Raw genomic sequence first — 18,407 nt, forward strand, 5'->3', positions numbered from 1 at the left:
GTCTCACACCAGCTCCTGCTGATGACTCTTTGAGCTTGGGCTTTGCTACCTGTGTCCTTGGTAAGGCTCAAGATAGCCCAAATCTTCTCCCATTCAGGGGAGAAGCCAAGCAGGGCAGGGTAGGCTGTGGCTGAGCTGCACCTCAGCTTTTTTTTGGGCCGTGGGAACTCACAGCAGAACCCCTCTTTTAAGCAAAACTCATCTCTCCCGCAGCTAGTCTGGACCTGCACTGGAAGAAACCATCTGAAACCCTGGGAATGAACCACCAGCCTCCTTGTGGGACCTGTAAATCTCGCCCAGCAGAGCCCCAGTCACGTAGCTGTGAAGGATGCAAATAAACTCCGCTGGGTAATGAGCACCCTTTGTACACCGGGGCAATCACATTCAGCCCTGCAAACAACCAGGAGCCAGGTCTGCCTGCACAGGGCTCAATGCAAAACACCCTCCCCGGGTGTAGAGCTGCACCGCTTTACTCAAATCAGTACAAGCCAGCGATGCCTGGCCCTGGGGAGGAGGAGTTAGCTTGTGATGCGAAAGCTCAGGTAAGCTCCAAGGGCAGCATGCCAAGCAGTCAGTCTCACTCCACTACATTAAATAATAAAACGTCTACTCAGCATTTTTCCCAAACGAGACCCTACATTGATGCTTTCATCCCAAATCGGCTCTGGTAACGTGACCTTTTTATGCTGAAGAAGCACCAGCAATGTGGACTGAAGCATGGTATCACCAATCGTGTGGGCACCACTGAGCTCTCCTCCTCTTGAGCCAAGAGCCTCGCTGTTTGTAGCAGCAGAGCACAACAGCTCCGTGCCCTGGGGGGAGGCCCTACTGGTTCAGTGATTATTTCTGTGTGACGGGCATTGCAGTGACAGCTGGAGCCATCCCTCTTTTTCTAGGACAAGAGGTTTGGGAGCTAGAGTCCAGGCAGATGGCTAAGTCTTTTCTCTCTGGTGGTTTTGCTGGGCTGAGGAGCCATTCAGAAAGGCCACCAAAGGGACCTGAACCCCTAGGTACGTAGAAAGGTCCAGGATAGGTGAAAAAAAAAAAAACTAAACTTTTGTGGAAAAACATTTCATCATGCTGCCATTTGCCATGTGTGTACACACTCCCCACCCCCAGGCTGGTGTCGCTGACCTGCACAGAGGCAGGTCACAAAGCTGCAGGCAGACGCAGCCTCTGGGCAAGGCCAGGGGCAGCGTGCTGCCTGTAGACTGAGACATCTCCTTCGGCCGTGGGCAGCCCGGGGGGTTGCAGGTGTGTTAGTGCTCTGTTAGCAGCACTGCACCCTCTGTAAGAGTCAGCATGGAGCCCAGGCTTTGGAGGTGGCCACATCTCATTATGCTGTTGCATAACAGCAAGATGGAGATTGCACCGTGTTTATACAGAGCCAAATGATAGGCGTTAGTTTGAGTAAATGTTTGCACATGAAAGCTTCAGCTGGTTAGAGCTCTTCGTTTCCAGCAGCAGAAGTAAACCACTTAGTTATTCAATCCTCTGAAAACTTCAATCACCCTGATAAGGGAAGACAATCACCCTGATAAGGCAGGGCAGAGGAGAAGACTTCCTCCCCATTTGCACCTGTGGGATTGCTACCACCCCAGAGAAGGAAGCAGAGCCTCCCAAAGCACTACCACCGTGCAGAGCATCGCCCTGGAGCCTGCCCACTGCCCTTCCCCTGGTTGTGCTACAGCCCCTTGATTTAAACCCCTTAATCCTGGGGAGATTGTGCAACAACTCTTTCGGGCTGAGAACGGATTACGCCCCGCTTCAAAGGTGTTTGGCAGCCCTGCTTCAAAGGTGTTTGGCACTGGGGCTGCAATCCCAGTTTTGTGTTGGGGGGGGGGGGTGGCAGTAAACTGGCCCAGCCCCTCATGCGAAAGCACCTGCAGGCAATTCCTGCAGCTGGTGCCTAGCAACACGCTCTGAGCTGCTCCGACAACAGCTAAAATTCAACGATATTTCATCCTTCCTCCCCAGAGGAGCAGCTCTTGAGTCATCACCGGGGGAGATGGGACGTATCTCCCACTCAGCTTGCTATAAATGAGTGGTATGCGAGGGGCTGCTCTGTGTCTCTTGAGCACATGTGCTGCTGCCAGCTGAAACGGCCTCTCCTTTAGGCATGCAGGACAGCTGCAGGTTCAGGAGATTTGGTAAATTGTTTTTTTTCCTCCTCTTCCCAACTCTCGTTTGGCTCCCAACAGCCTCTCTGCTCCCTCAGAGCTCTCTGTAGGTAAGCTGCTTTGCCCAGGTAGGGGTGGTGCCCCGTATTTCTGTGCTCATGCAGGGCTGAAGGTATCCAACCTGGCATGGATATGATCTCAGCTCTACTTTAGCTTTGCCTGGGCAAACCTTAAGTCATGTGCTTGCTCCACACCACAGCAAACACGCACGTAGCTACAAGCTCAGGGCTGTGCTGAGTGCTCTTTGGTGATGTGATGAGTTTGGGATCACCTGTGTGATGTACACATCTGAGAGAGGCGCTTGTGGGGAGCGGAGAACATAAGTGAGGGAAAAAAGCAAGGAAACCGAGCTTGTTTGTGGGGCTGGGGTCCTCACAATGGTGGTGAGGTAAATGCCAGCCAGCCCGGGCAGGCCCCAGTGTGTGGGCAGGGAACAAGGTTTGCTATAGAGTCTTCTGTAGCCTGGGTGAGTCTCAGTGGGAAAAGCAAGATGAGAGGCCTTGTGGGGTTTGTCCTAGCTCTAAGGGGCATGCGTTTGGCTCTGTGAGCAAGCCTGAGAGCCGGGTGGATTTCTCAATGGGAGGCTGTTAGGAAATCTCAGGCTTGGCTGAGTGACGTGGCTGCCTCGGCGGTGTCTGGTCGGGTAGCAGCTCCCCCCCAGCTGCTCCCAGAGCCAGCAGCAGGGATGTCTTCTTGCTGAGGACAGGGGGGTTTGCCAGAAGAACCACCTTTATCTCACTGCTGGCTGTTCTCAGCTTTGCCTACAGCCCTGCACAGCCTGGAGGGAAGAGCGAGACCGGCCCTGTCATTTGTTTGGACTCCACAGCCCTGAACAGATGAGGAGAGACACTGGTAAGTGCAATACTTCTGCTAGAGGCCTCTCCAGCTCATCCCAGGACCCGCTGCCCTTTAGGATGGGAGACTGCTCCATTCCCCAGCCCCGGCGTGGTGTTCAGTGTGACTCAGGTGGGTGTTGGGCTTGCTGATTTGTCGCCCTGAAGGTCACCTTAAGCAAACCCAGCAGCATCACAAAGGTTAGAGACAGGGATAGAGAAGTGCTTTACACAGAAAAGTGTGAAAAATCTGAGTCTGAGCCAGTATTTATTTTTTTAGTGTCAAGTCAATGCTTGGCTTAAGCAGTCCTAACACCAACTCTTTGCTAGCCTGCCTCTGAGGAAAGTGGCAAGCAGCTGGGAGGGTACTGGAGATGGGGACCTTCACTGCCAGGAGTTAACATTTTGGGGGCAAAATTCTTAGCTCAGAGAACATCTCCTTTCTTCATGGGAACAGGACAGAATGAAGCTGGAGCCTTCTGACCTCTAAGTTCTTGACTTCTGTTCTCACGTTACAGCAGCAGCAAATCCTACTGCATGGGGTAGAAATCTATCCATCTGTACACGCAGTATTTCAAACACTTCTCCGCGTAAACTGTTCCTGACTTGATCAGAAATAAGGTTGTTTACTAACAACTGAACTGGGAAATGTCTTTAGATTTATTTATTTATTTTCACCAGCTCTTTAGTTTTCATACTGAGCTGCTGAATCTTTACTCCATCATAGCTACCAGAGTTTCTGGCTTTCAATGTGTTTTACTTCAAGGTATTTCTGTTGCCTGATCTTCTATACATGCCTGAAATATTCCTGAATCCTTCCTTTCCTAAATGTCACAAATAAGTAAAGTAGAGTGTGTTCTCAGTCCTTCCTGATGTCAAGGAAAGTTTTGCTGTTGACTTGGGATGAGGCTAGAAGGACGGGCAGTGACACACTCACTTTCCATAGCACGCTGCCACAAATAAGCCAGTGATACTAAACTGCAGGAGGCCTATGGCAAGATTTTTCTCTGCCCTTCTCTACGAAGGGGTGGCATTCTGCTGCTGTTTATGCTGACGTAAGTCTAGCTTAGTGAAATTCTTCTTGATGGTTTTATGGTATTGTATATTTTAACTATTAAAAGTGGAATAACTGAATGTGTGATGTTAGTTTGGCCGCTGTATCGTCCTGCAGTTACCTGCTCAGGTTGTGCTGGCTCTTTTGGATGTTAAGGTCCCTCAGGCAGGGACTGTCACCAAGTGGGATGGATCCCAACGTGATGAAGGCCCAAGGTGCTACCAAAAGAAGGATTTGGAGGTGGTTTAGAAATAACTGTGAGGCCACAACAGAGAGCGTGTTGGCTTTTGATCTGACTTCTCCTTCCACCTCCACTTAGTCCAGACTAATTAAAACTTGTGGTTGCTGTCACTCGGGAGCTGTGTCTCGGGGATAAGGCAGTGTAACTCAGGACCTCCACAGAGAGGGAGCAGGTACATGGCTGTGGTGAGCCAGCTTTCTGCAAAGCTGCTCCCACCTCACGTTGACCAGGTGAAGAAGCCATGGCATGGTGGTTGCTCAGACTGAGCAGGAATAATGTTTAGGTCTTTAATAACAAGCCTAGCACCCTTCTGTAGATTAATGAAACACTATGGATACCTTAAAGGAGGCTGTAGGGAGGTGGGGTTGGTCTGTTCTCCCACATGCCTGGTGACAGGATGAGGGAAAAGGGGCTGAAGGTGCGCCAGGGGAGGTTTATGTTGGATGTTAGGAAGAAATCCTTCACTGAAAGGGTTGTGAAGCATTGGGGTGGGTGGAAGTGGTGGAGTCGCCATCCCTGAAGGTCTTTAAAAGGCGTATAAGATGTAGAGCTTAGGGATATGGTTTAGTGGAGGACTATTAGTGCTAGGTCAGAGGTTGGACTGGGTGATCGTGGAGGTCTCTTCCAACCTAGGTGCCTCTGTGAGAGCTGCTAGGGCACAGCCGGGGGGGTGTGGGGGGGAACACCTCATGGCCGCCCCTTGCCAGCAGCGGGCGGCGCTAGGACCCGGCGCGCCCGCTCCTTGAAGCGCGCGCGCGCGCCGCCAGCGGCCGCGCGAGGCCTGGGCGGCGGAGCTCTGACGTCACGGCGAGTTAATTTTAAACCCGCACAAGATGGCGGCCAGGGACGCGGCGCGGCGCAGGGGTCCGGCCCGCCAACGGCCCGAGCCCGCAGGTAACGCGCCCCCCCCCCCCCCCCCCCCGCCAACGGCCCCGCCAACGGCCCCGCCGCGGCCCTCAGGCGCCCGCTAACGGCAGCGGGGCCGCCCGCACGGCTCCCGGCGGCGAGGCGAGGCGCGGGGCCGCGTCCCGGTGGTGTGTGTGTGTGGGGGGAGGCCCCGGGTGTTCTCCTTTTCCCCCCCCCCGGTCCTCCTCAAAATGGCGGGAGGGGGGATCCGGGGGGCTCCGGGGGTTTTGGGCTCGGTCTGTGGCGCTGGGGGAGCCGGGGCAGGCCCCGGGGAGCCGCTTTCCCCCCTCGGTGCGGGGAAGGAGGCGGCTGGCACGGGGCTGGCGGCCGGAATGCGGCCTCCTGGGCCGGGGGGGGGGCGGCTCTGCGGCCGGAGTTTGCACAGGGCCTCTGCGCGAGGTCGTCTCCCTTAGGGGGTCTTACCAGCGCTGCTCAAACGCCTCATCTCTACAGCCATATATGTGCCTTTGTACGGGTTCGTTTCTCCAGGATATCCCACCAGGATAGCTCAAAAGCTTCGTCTGTACAGCTGTACCCACCGTAATTCCATTTTATGGAGGACCCAGGGCTTGCAGAGGGACTGCCAGACTTAACCAGGCTACCACACTAAACCAGACTACCAGACTAAATCCGAATTGCATCAGGTTTTAGCACCGAACTGTTCTCACATCTCCATACAACTATCGCTTAATTTGTTGGAGTGGTTGAACTGGGCACGGTTAAAACAAAAGCCAGCAGGTGCCATGTGGCGTTGTTGGTTTGAGTGGCTTCATCTGCCAGCCAGCGAGGAATGGGGAAGTCTAACAGCGCTGTAAACTGGCAGGTGCAGGGCAGCCACTCTGCTGACTTTCTTATAGGGAGGAAAAGGCAAAAACTACTGAGCGTGTGGAAGTGGCTGGGTATGTTTGGCAGTGCTGCAATTTTAATGACTTAAAGCAGTCCAGAGATTGAAATCGAGGATATAATTGCTTGAGTATTGGTTTCTTTTTACTCCCTCCCCTGCTAGCGCTGCTGAATTTTCTTTGGTGGTTCTCTGCTCTCAGCAGTATGTGGCTTAATAATCTTAGATAAAGTGTTTAGACCATTGCTTAACTTTCTTGGGGTCAGAGTAAGCACCAGCACACCTGTAATAAGTGGCCTTTAAGGTAGCTATGTCATCACTAGCGATGGAAACAAGAGCATGTCACTATTAAGTTGCTTAGGTATTTTAGGCATGGAGCAGCTTAATTGACAGGGTCTGCCTGTACAGCTGTGGGTGATCTGTGCTTGCCTGCAGAAGAGCTTTCTGTATAATGAAATAAAGGAGTGTGGTAGACTGGAATAGTTGGAAGAAGAGGAATGTAACAGGAGAGGCTTAGAACTTCTCTTGTACCACTACCAAGTGTTGCTTAACAGCTGTTCTGTTCCAGCTTACAGTAAAGTCACTAATGATGTTATAATCCCTCCTTAAATAATAGCCACAGCTCTCTGGTGTTTCAACTGGAAATCTTTTGAAAGCAGGGAGAGGGGTGTTGCAGAAGGCTGGATTCTTCCCTTCTCATGTTGTTCCCTTGCTGGCAGCTTATAGGCACTTCTGAAATAGTTCATGTAAAAACTGTTCTGTGCTGGAACTACCCAGAAAGCATTCTTTTAGATATGTTGCCCTCTCCTTGTTCAGGAGGCTGCTCCTGTTTGGGTCAGGTGGGCTGGAGTGGGTGAGCCAGATCTCGTAGGGGGGCTGATACGTCTCAGGTGCTGTGTGGTGACTGTGGTCCCTGTGTTCCAGTTCAATATCCGTGATTAATGTTTCGTTACTGACTAGACTAATGAAGTGCTACTGACTGGAGCAAGATACGGTGATACCTGAGTGTCTGTGCTCTCCCCGTGTCCTAGTAAGAACAGGAGCACTGCCTCGAGCTGCCTGGACTGTGGATAAATGCAGGTGTGTTGGAGAGAAGGAGGGATGGGGATTTTTCTCTGCAATAGCAAAGCGCTTAGCTCCTGATGGCAGTGTCACAACCTCTCCAGCTCTGAGGGTTGCCCAACTGTGAGAACAGATGTAACGAGCAGACTGAAGTGCAGGTAAATGACTCTGTTTTTGCTTTGGTAGTGAACCATGTCTTGGTGTGCTAATCTCTTAGCACAAGTTGGATCACAGGTTTTATTCAGCACTGTAACTTGTTTCAACTTTGTGCCTGTCATTAGTAGAATGTTGTACATCTCAGCACAGCCTGTAAAAGGTTTTAACAGCTCCAAGGACATTCATGAGGAAAGCTGCCAAGTTTCACTAAAATCTGTCTTTCAGTAAAGTTTGAAGTTGTTTTTTGTAACTGCACTGTAGTTACAAAACGAACTCTATCCGGGGGATGATTTTTGAGGTTCTGATATGGCAGTCTTCTAATGGGAAGTTTTAATCTTTAAAGTTTAACTTGTTTCCTTGTTCTTGCTGTGTGCTGTGCCCACAGTGGGATCTTCAACTTGCCAGTTTGAGTGCTGTTTTCCACCTTTTTGCTAAATCCTGTGGTAACATCTCAAACTTTCTACACTAGCGTTTCAAGGTTTTGTCTTTAATCTCAACTATGGAAAGTGAACAAGACACAAATATTTTATAGGTATCTGCGTAGGCTTGCTGTGTTTGTCATTCATGAGCCACTAGAAACTTTCAGAAGTAATTACAGGCATTGGTTCTGAAGACTTTATTCTTACTGGAAAATGAGTGGTCTATTTCTCAAAACACTTGGGACTATTTCTCAAAACACTTCCAGCAACCTGAACTTTAATGTTGAGCTGTCCAGGAGGAAAGATGAAAGCAGCTTTACTTATTTGCTGAAGGTTGTTCTTGACATTAAGAATATTAATTTATCCTAGAGCTGACTTTGACGCTGTAGTGCTGTAAAGTTGATTTACATCTGAGTATATTTGCTGGGTGGGGGTTTGTTATGAACACCAGAACAAACATATGTTTCATGAGCAAGTTTGAAATACATGTGAAAACTTGGCTAAGATTGATGTCTGCTACTTTGCTTAACTGCGAAGAGATGATCGATACAAAACAAGTACTGCCTATTAGAGTAAGGATGGTAATCAAGTCATTACTAGCAACAAATTAATATGTAACAGGAACTGATTTTCTCAGGGCATTGATGGCTAACTTGGCTTGGCTTCTAACTTCTGTTTATATCAGAAAGATATTAATATATTTTGTGTAGTGTTCATTTCCAGGAAAGCAAGTTTTTTTTTTTGTATAGTAAAGACATGTTTTGTAACACATTCACTATAAAAAATCTGAGGAACTCAGAAGGTGTTTAAACTTTGGAAGTCTTTTCTCTATCCACTTAGCAAACTCGAAATGAAATCTGGGGGATTTTGAGGATCTGTCTGTCTTCTTCCCACTGGTAGTTCTTGGTTGACTGAATTTTATCTCCCAAGACTGGAAGGTTACGCCCATTATCACGCCCATTATCTTCTGTAGCTGTACAAACAAGTTGCTGTGAGGTGACCTAAAGCAGAAAGTAATGCTGAGCAAGTAACTACGTGCTGGTGTCGGACCGGAGTTCTTGCTCTGCAGCGAAGCAAGGAGCTCACCCTCTCTTTTCCTTTTGGGAGCGAGCATACGCATGCCATTAGAGCACCATGGAGGGTAAGTTCACTTAATGAATTGCCTCCATGGCAGGTTATTCGTGTGCTTGCATATCCTGAAGCTATCCAATTGCTTTGCCTGGAGTCAGCTACTGCAAACCCTTGCTACTATGTGGGGTTGTTACTCCTTAAGGTAACAAGGCTGGTTTGTTCCACGTTCTGGTGTGTGAATAGTAGGTCTTAGTGCTTAGTATGATCTCTGAAGCTAAATGGGTCTTTTCTCCCTTTCCCATTAAGTAAACAGAGGAAAAAATAGCTATGCTAATTTTATAGTGGTTACTAGCTGGCTCCTCTTAATGGCTGGAAGAGCTTAAAGTGGAATGGTTGACACCAAAGATGGCATTACTGAGCCACGCAGCGTCCAGGGTGGCCTGACAAAAACTCCCCGACTGGATGCAAGTAACTGAGTTACAGGATGGCTTGGTGAATGCATGAGCAGGGCTAAGAGGCTGAAATAATGATGCGTTATTTTCTTAGCAAATTTAATGCAAAAGAGAAGTTCATTTGAAAACAAAATGCAGAAATGATTCTCGAAAGGCTGATATTGAAAAGTCTTTCGCCCTGCTTTTCTCTGTCTTACAGGAATGGGTAAGAAGTGTCAAGGCTGTAAGAGTGCACAGGGTGCCTTTTGAGAAAGGACTCAGCTTACAGCTTGGTCACTGGGCCTCTGATTTACAGATTGGGTGCTGTAGGAAGAATTTTCTGAGGTGTCTTGTTCATGTTGTTCACATCTAATTTTTTCTTCTAGCTTTACTTTCAGTGTAGAGAATGAACTAATTGGTTGTATTTGTGGGCTCACATGACAGTGGCTTTTGCATGGCAAGGTGGTTTTTTTTTTTTTTTTTTTTTTTGGTGCTACTTAAGCCTTGGCAGGTTTCTCTTAGACTGAAAGAAGCTAAAACCTGGAAGGTGGCAGAGTTGGAGACTTGAACTAATAAAATGTTGTACAGATTACAGGCATAGGGTTTAGAATATAATTATCAGTAAATTGATACTGGAAAGCAGAATGTGGTTTGGTCTTATGCAAGTTGTTGCTTGATTGAGATGAGAATCAGGTTCCAGTCTGTAGGTAGTGTCAGAGCACAATACAGGCATGTTGGATTTGTAAGCTTTTGTGGCTATCGGTAAAATATTTGAAGTGTCTCTTGAGCAATAAATTGTGTAATGATTCTAGGACAAGGCTTTTTTTCTCCTTGGTTTGAAAATTGTATAGAAGCCTGTTGGAGAGTATATTAACTGCTTGTACTGATGTGTTAGGACTAATCCTCGTACATTGTGTGTGCTTGGAAAAGTTGTTCTCACCTCTTATCTTCTTGAACAGGATGGTACTGCTGAGTGGAAGAGTGACTGTGGTTATTTTAACTGTCTCTGTAAGCCCAATCCTGCGATACCACTCCTGCAAACTTGTATGCTTTGTCCTGTTTCCCTCCCTTCCTCACCCCTTTCTGCATTTCCAGCCACAGAGGTAGGTGTAAGGGTCTTCTGGTTTTGGCTTGTGGCTCTTTGTTTACCTTGATCTCTGTGCTGTGATCTACGTGCAGAACCTTAAATAATGGGGAGAAACGAAAGCATGTGTAAATCCTCTGCCTAATATGGCAGTCATTACTGTAGTGATTTCAGGAGAGGAGCATTCACTTGAACTGCTGGGCATGGAGGCAGCAGCTCGGCTTCCTTTACTTCTATTGCACAAACATAGAATAGCAGGGAAAATACTGGTGTAGAAAGCTACCTTAAAGGTTCTTGATACAAGAAAAATAATTTCAGAAGTCATCTTGCTTTTAATTGGAGTGTTTTCTTGAATGCTTTGCAGTTCTAAACTAATACTAGGGGATTGTTCTTGGTAATGACAGCAGTGTGACTCCAAACAAGGGCTGAAAGCTGCCCTTGAGGCGTTATCACATATCTTCCAAGCAACGAAGTCTTAAGCTTGTCATGGGGATAAGGGCGGGAATGCAGCACAAAATACTTAAAAGGAAATGTTTCTAAATGCTACCGTGTCAGGCTTCTTAGTACGGAAATTGTTTGGAAAAGTGCAGTAAGCAGTGCTTTCGGGTGTTGGGGCACGGAACTGGGGTATTTTCTACATCTAATAGTACTGTAGAAATAAGTGGCTATTGGAAATCTATTGTACATCCTGTTCTGAGATTTAAAAAGGGAAAGAATCTTTCCAAATAAAATAATGGTGATAGGAGCATTAAAAGAAGCAACTTCTGAAAAAAATGAAGTTAAATAGCAATAGAAGAATAAATGCTGTTCACTGTGAACGCTTGGATAGCAGATGTGAATAACTCCTTGTGGAACCTTCAGGTGCTACTGAGAGTCCCGCTTATTTGGAAGACCCTTAAAATGCAGTCTGCTACATTTAAAGAGGTTGGAAGTTGGCTTGTGCTACACTGAGACTAAGAATAACATTGGGTGTAAGTACTTTGAGTTGCAGACATATCACCGTTGCATTAAGCAAATATCAAACCGAGCCGTTTGGTCTAAACCCTTGTTGACTTCTCATTTCTGTAGTGCCCTAGAACTGACCAGGTTAAGCTTTGGGGAGCTTTACAAAGCAGCACACCGCTATCTTTGTTTGGGTTCATCTTGTAAACTTGGCCTTATCCCCAGGGTTTATCCTCAATACACTGAGAAGAAAGACTTCTGGCACCCACAGACTGAGATCACTGCATGGGGTCTACAAAGACAAATCTGTTGGCTGCAGGAGGATTAAACATAGTCTTCAGACAGTTGCCTATTTTCTTCCTGTACCCAAGTGTGAGGTGGCAATTAAAGCACTTGTAGATTAAGCATACGATGTGCTGTCCTGCAGAAAAGTAGTTGGATTGGCACTGAGAGCTTGAGGTAAATACCAGTAGTAACCTGTTTCCCTTCTCTCTGCTCCTTAAATCTGGGATTATTCCCTCTTTTCCTCAGTGCTGTGCTCCCCACAAGGCTAGACTGTTAGCACACAGGTAACAATGGCATTCGCTGTTCCAGGAAAGTGCTGGCTAAAAAAAAAAAGTGAAGACTTATTAATGCTGTTTGAGGCTGCTGTATTAACAAGGGCCGTGAATGATGCTAAAGAAGACTAGGTAAGCGTTGAGCCCTTTGGACTGATGCAAAGGTGCTTGTAGCGTGGAACCGAGCTACTGAAGTGGGAGAGTTTTACAGCGCCCATGTGACAAATTAACTGCTGTGATTTTTGAAACCAAGACTCAGCAGAGATCTCTGAATAGGTACAGTATTTTCAGTAGGAGTGTCCAAGGGAACTCTCCTCTAGCGCAGGAGGGCCTGCGCTAAGCTCAAGGTCTTGCCACCAGTTACCCACTCCTGACAAAACTAAAGCTGGTGTTAACCTGCATTTGTAGAAGAAGGAGACCTTGTTAAGTGAAGGTTAACAAGTGTGCTGGCTAACCCTACCTAAATCTGAGCTCTTTCACATCTAGACAAATCCTTGGCAACACACTGTCCGATCCAGTTACAGCCCAGTTGTCTCCCCATCTTCACAGAGTTATCACATATCGCTCGGTCAGTCCCCACATGAACGCACTCCTTAGCTGTACTTGTGTGTTCGGGGGCTCTGGAGAAGTTTTCCAGCTTGCCTGGCTGGTAGTTAACAAAGCCAAACGTTTCTTTTGGCACCGGTGCTGAGTCAAGCATCTTGTGCCTCCCCCTCGTTTGTGCTGGTGCAGCTGTTTCAGAGGCTGCGGGGTGCACACCACATCACCTCGTGTGCGTGTTTGTTCAAGATAAGTTTGTGCCTGGACCAAGGACAGTGGTGCCAACGCAGAGGGCAGCAGTCCTGTGCTGTTCAGCAGTACAGATGAATTTACCCTATGCCCTGAGGTCAGATAATGCAGTTGCGTGGCTCCACTTTGCCTGTCTTCACCTCTGGTGCTTGTTGGACTCTTACAGAACTGATAGAGCTCGTAGAAAACGATTCGTATTGGATTGCTTTTTCTGCTGGGGTGTTTTTTTTTTTTTTTTTTTAATTGGCTTGGCTCTCAGCAGCGCTGGGTGCGTTGCAAAATTAGCAGGGAAGGCAGCGTGGTGCTGCGTGGGGCTGCAAATGGGAAGGAGTGGGAGAGCCCTTGTGTGAGGGGGAGCTTAAACCTCGGCTGTGCTGCTGGAGCAGCCTTGGAGAGGCAGCAGGGGAGGGAGGAGGCAGTTCTTGGCACTGTCCCATTGGCAGAAAAGATGCACTTTGAGCTGGTGTCTTTGCAAGGGACTTCTGCCTGGCAGAGATGTGGAAATGATGGAGAGCGGGTGTGGGGTTGTGAATGGTGTGGGCTCGGTTAGGTGTTGTGTGGGTCAGTTGCAGGTTAGTGGTTAGCAGCAGGGACTGCGGGGAAAACTGCTCGTGGTGTAACCCCATGAAAACAATTTCTTCCTTCAGCCCCTATGAAAGCACTGCACACAAGGTGTGACTTTGTTTTTGTTTCAGTTATCCCCGAGATGTGATTTGTGTGGTCGGCTTTGCCTCTTCCTGTTTTGCTTCTCGGTGTTCTGGGCGCTGTTTTGTTTGTATGTGCTGTGTTTCCCTCTGCTGTGCATGTGAAAGGGAAGCATGACCGAGGAAAACACACTGTGTATGTTACTGACACTGCCAGGCTAACCATTTTCCTTGGAAGAGAGAGGAGGGAGGGACCAAAATCATCCATGAAGATGTCTGCAGGTAGTTACTGTGTCAGCTCTGCTGGTTACATGATCTAGAGAAGGCAGTTTCTTAATGGAAACACAATCTCTCCCTGCACTGCTCTTACCTCTGAAATTAAATCTGGAAAACTAATACAATTATGGAGTACAGTGCTGGAAAAGCTGGATGGAGGCTGTCTAAGCTGCAGGTATTTCAGGGGAGGCAGGAAACTGGATGCAGGCTGAAGGCTAGACTAGAAGATCACTTTGCTTGGAGGCTTCAGATGAGAGCATGGCCTGATCCAAAGAAAGCCTCCTGACTTGCTCTTTTCCTTAAACCTGTTGATGTTCCTGACTGACAGCTTGTTTATCCTGGAAGTGAATACGGAAACTTGCCCTCCAGCATGTCTCCCTGTGTAGCAAAACTCAGCACTTGCTTGAGCCTGTGGCCACAGAACAGATGCAGCAGGGTGTCTAAAGCTGTTCTGGCTACTAATCTAAAGATCAAACGTGGGATAATTGCAGTTGGCATCTCCCACCTTGTTCCTATCTCCCTGTTCTCCTCACTCCAAACCATGGTTTGGGATAGCTGGTCATTCTCTTGGTTGCTGACATGTGGGAAGTGCATACAAAGTATGTAAGCTGCAGTTATGCACTAAAACAATTAGGAAATACCAGCTGGATTTTCTTGGGTGAGCAACGACCTTAAGGGTGAGGAGAAGGCCTTGTAGTACTTCCATCTACCTTCGTCTTCATATTTTAAAGCAGCGTTCTTTGAGGGGGCTGGAAAAGTACTGGTAAACCTTATTGTGGGTAGAGATCCTGGTAGGCTCTTCAGTGAGTATGCTAATAATAGCTGTGGTTTTTCAGCAGAGTGGAAGGATGAGGAGCGTGCTTTGTCACTATCCCTACCCTCCAAGTTTTCCCTTGTAGCTATGGAGAAACATCCTTCTAAGTTCACGATGTGCTTTCGGGAAAGCAGTCCTTTTATATAAAAAACTCTTTTTGCTGCTTGCTTTCTGGGGCTGGGTCACAGTTTGTGCTGCTCCTGCCTTAGCATCTGCTCATCGGTGTGCTCTTGCTTGCGTGCATTTACTGAAAACAGCCGAATTTGAAGGTTAACTTTCTTGCCGCACCTCTTCATTGAAGGGGAGAGAAAAGCTGGAGGGAGGCTTCATTTTAATGGAGAATGCAAAATGCCAGCGTAGTGTTTTGCATGGCTGTGGGAGAGCTCTCTGCTCCTGCATGCAGACCCTTCAACAGAGAAAGCAATTTAAAGCACTTCGGGAGTAGACAGACCTATTGTCTGATCAGTTCTGATGCTTCGTAGGTATCTAGGTCATCAGAATATCTTTTTTCCTTTTTCCTGGCAGAACTGTAGCTTCAGGTTTTTTGCTTCTGCTAGTAGTTTATGTAACAGTTCCAGATCTGTCCCTTAACATCCCATTGCCCTGAAGGAGCAGAGAGAGTTAAATGTGCCTTTCTCCCCCCTTCTCCTCTGCCACTCTTGTTTGGATATCCAATAAGTCTTTGGAACTTAGCTCATCAGTCCTATTTATAGCTGAAGTATTCAAAACATTTAATTATTTCTGGCCTTAAAATGAGCTACTTGGCAGTATTTGCTAGGCAGCAATAGGGAAGCAGCGATGCATTAAGATATGCAGCAGCCCCGTAACTTTCATACGGGTCTTGCTGGGAGTTAATTGCATGGAGGTGGACTGCTGGAGAAAGGAGAGGACAATTTTGTGGCTTAAACCTACTTTTTTTTTTTTTTACATCGGATGTGCCAGATTTTTTACCTTGTCCAAATAAGGCTTGAAGGTTAACCTATTTTTTTTCTCTGCTCTGGAATTGAATTCACACATGCCTACACTCCCCTTGGTTCACTACATCGAAATGAGAAACATTTAAATAATTTGTCTTCCTGCCTAATGAAGATTTCCTAGGTGAGGCTCCGAGAGAAAGCATCGCATTTAGATGTGGTGCAGTGACTTCTTCACAATAACTTATTTTAAGCTTTTACTTGAAGCTGTGAACTCCCTCGGGGTGTGGAGGTACAGCAGGATTTCAAGCCAGATAGGTGAGAGTTGGTGCAGTCTGCCTCAGCTTGCTTCCCCATTCAAGTGTGGGGGGACCTGGACTGAACTGTGGGTGGAGTGGGGTGTGTTTGGGGTGGATTTGGGTCACTTTGTAAGGATGCAGATGTGTTATTTCTGTAGAGCATTGGGAAAAAGAGTTGAGGGATGCCGAGTGCTGATGTAGCAAGTTGTGACAGAACTTCTGATTTACAATGGACATCTAGCAAAGTGCAGCTTTCCATATAAGCAGGGTTATTAAGACTACGAGCTGGAAGACTTGGACTTTCCCATGTCTCTTTTAACTCCTGGTGACAGAGCAAATGGAAGGAACACTGGTGAGCCATCTACCCTAAATGAAAGTGACTTCTTTAGCTGCCTGTTTATAATGCGAGTCTTCAATCCCATTTGCTTTTTAGTGGCTTAAATTTACTTCTGTGTTGTGCTGCATCTGTGTGCAGTTATCTGGGTCAACCCCAGTGTCCAGAGAAGCAATTACTAGATGGCATTTGGGGCTTGTTGATTGGAAACACACACTGTATCTTAAAACAGAGTTCAGCAATTAGTGTCTTTCCTCTTATGAAGGAACGTGAATGAGGTGTTTAACCAGCTCAGGCTGTATTTGGGTTGAAACTTGAAGGTAGCTCTGTTGGTATTTGGTTTCAATGAATGTGGTTAGGGGGAGAAACTTGCATTTAAAGCAGGTTGTGTCTCTTATCTCATAGCATGCAAGTTGAGCTGACTGCTCTCACTCCCATGTTCTTACACTGCAGGGCAAATAGGTCATCAGCTGCTTCTGTGCCCTTTGGGGGAAGCAGGCATTAGCTTCTGTTCATTTCACCTCTTACTTTAAGAAGCGGCTGATTCAGTTGGGTTTGTTCAGATGAAATATTCCCTGTACCTACACAGACAGTTACTGTTCCCAAAACCTGGCTTAGCGTTTCAACAAATGCTGCTTGTTCTGGACACTTAACTGGTGAGTGTCGGCAGCACGCCTTCTGTAGCAGTTGCTGATGGAGTGCAGAGCTCTTGGGGAAGCTGGCCAGTGGTTTCTTCCTGAGGCTGGATTTGTTTCCGCTCCCGTCTGTCTGCTTCTGTGCCTTGCTGCATGGTTTTGCTTCTCCTGTGTCTCCTAGCCTGCTTCCCTGGCTCAGGAAGCGATTACACACCATTGAAATTGTGCAGCAGCTCTACTGCTACTATGAAGGATGCAGGCTGGAAGAGGTTGAAATGGAGAAAGGAGTGATGAGCAAACAGCTACAGGATGAGGACTGAGCAGATGGCAGACTTCGGGATGAGTCCAGCCGACAGTCCTCCTGCATTAGCTTTGGCCGGAGCAGGGTATGTGAGTGCAGTCCGAAGTGCATTCGTTCAATAGTGCACGAGTCTCAAAGGGCAGCTGTGCAGCTTGTAAAAACAAAGCCATGGCTTTCTGGGTCTGTCACGCTGCTCTCCAAGCTCCAATGCCATGTGTTGTGATAGATGAGAGCTCTTCTGTGCGTACGGAAAGCCCGAGGGCCAGTCTTCTGTGCACGTGGGCATTTCCACCAGCATCAGGACCAGCTCTGTGCCGTACCCCTGGAACAACCAAGTCCTCGTGAGTGGATGTGCTGGGGCTGTAACCCCAGTCCTGGAATAGAACTGGAAGACTTAACACTTTGGGAAAGTCCAAAACAAAAAAGGCCAACAGCAAAGCAAACAAAAATCCCACCCAAGGCAACAGAATCGTGCTGCTCTGGTTGCCTCTTGAGCTTTCCTGGATGTGTTGTCATGGAGACCTGTGGAGGGAGGCTGCCACGAGCTGTGCAAATCCAGATTACCGTCCAGTTGGCTGGAAACACTCTGGTGTAGGGTGATCCTGCTGGAAAGCCACTTCTGTCCTCGTTTTTCTTACACTTAATTTGCTGGGACTGGGTTGTTAGAATGACCTAGAGTGGCATGTGGCCCTTAGGTGGGGCTTTAGGACAAATCCACCTAAATTCTGTATTTGTAGTAGTGTACTATGACTGCTGGGGCAGGTGAGGAAGGAGGAGAAACAACAACAAAAAAAATCCACCCCTACTAACAATCATGTATAGGTCAATAAGAATGTTCTGAATTTCATCAGTTCCTTGACAGTGCTGTGAGATTTTTTTTTTTTTTATATGATCTGCATCCAGGCTTGCTGTAATGCTTCTGCAGCTTCTGGAAAAAAAAAAAAAGGTGAAGTAGGACTGCTTGTCCTGATCAGTTTGAGACACTGCTCTGGAAGTAGTTCTTGGAAATGGAATGTGATCCTTCTGCCCAGGACACTGAAGCCTTCTAGAAAGCCTTCCAGCATATTCCAGTGCTCTGACACAGCAACTAGCCAGAGTAACAGGGTAAGCTGCCAGAAGGTGTATGGAGAGCCAAAAGGGCTATGATGCCTGCCTTGGAGCCAGTGACAGGTTAGCATACAATGACAGCATTGCTGGGACAAGCATTAGTGCTCATTCCACAGTTAACATGCTTAACCTCGTGTGATATCTGTCCAGGTAATACCTAACCTGTCCAAAATCTCTTGAAGGGAAGGCTGCTCTGTGACGCTCGAGGATGAAGTTAGGAAATCAGCTCTTCTGGATGGATCGAGTTTCCTTTACAGCTGTCAACGCTGTGGTTCTCCAACCTCAAAGTGCTTGATTCATGTCTACGATAGCGTTTTCTGCAGGCAGGTTGGGAGCTGTCAGATGATTTTATTTTGGACTAGCCAGCCTAGTACAACACAAATCCACCAACCAAAGACAGCAAAAAAGACCCCAAACCAGCCTTTTCTCCCCACAGCTAGATGTATTGGATTTTACTTTCAAATTTTTCCTGGTGAGTGAAATATAAAGGGAATTGAACGGGACTGGAGATGAATCT

The 18,407-nt window shown here is 47.5% G+C and overlaps 1 protein-coding gene across 4 annotated transcripts in view; it reads left to right on the top strand.

Annotated features, from left to right (window-relative positions):
- Positions 1–479: 479 nt before the first annotated feature.
- Positions 480–18,407, top strand: part of ATL2 (atlastin GTPase 2) — a gene marked incomplete at its 5' end in the record, with an annotated part of 43,732 nt that continues 25,804 nt past the window's right edge. For 2 of the 4 annotated variants that reach the window (XM_082757720.1, XM_082757722.1), the window contains one exon: positions 5,142–5,202. In XM_082757720.1, the coding sequence (XP_082613846.1) occupies positions 5,142–5,202 (61 nt within the window). Of the gene's footprint in view, positions 543–2,935; positions 3,033–5,141; positions 5,203–8,811; positions 8,834–18,407 lie in introns of those variants that run through there. The other 2 variants (XM_082757719.1, XM_082757721.1) reach the window with 2 other exon arrangements.

Source organism: Aythya marila (genome assembly GCF_965140915.1).
Source record: "Aythya marila genome assembly, chromosome: 3".
NCBI classification, from domain to species: Eukaryota; Metazoa; Chordata; class Aves; order Anseriformes; family Anatidae; genus Aythya; species Aythya marila.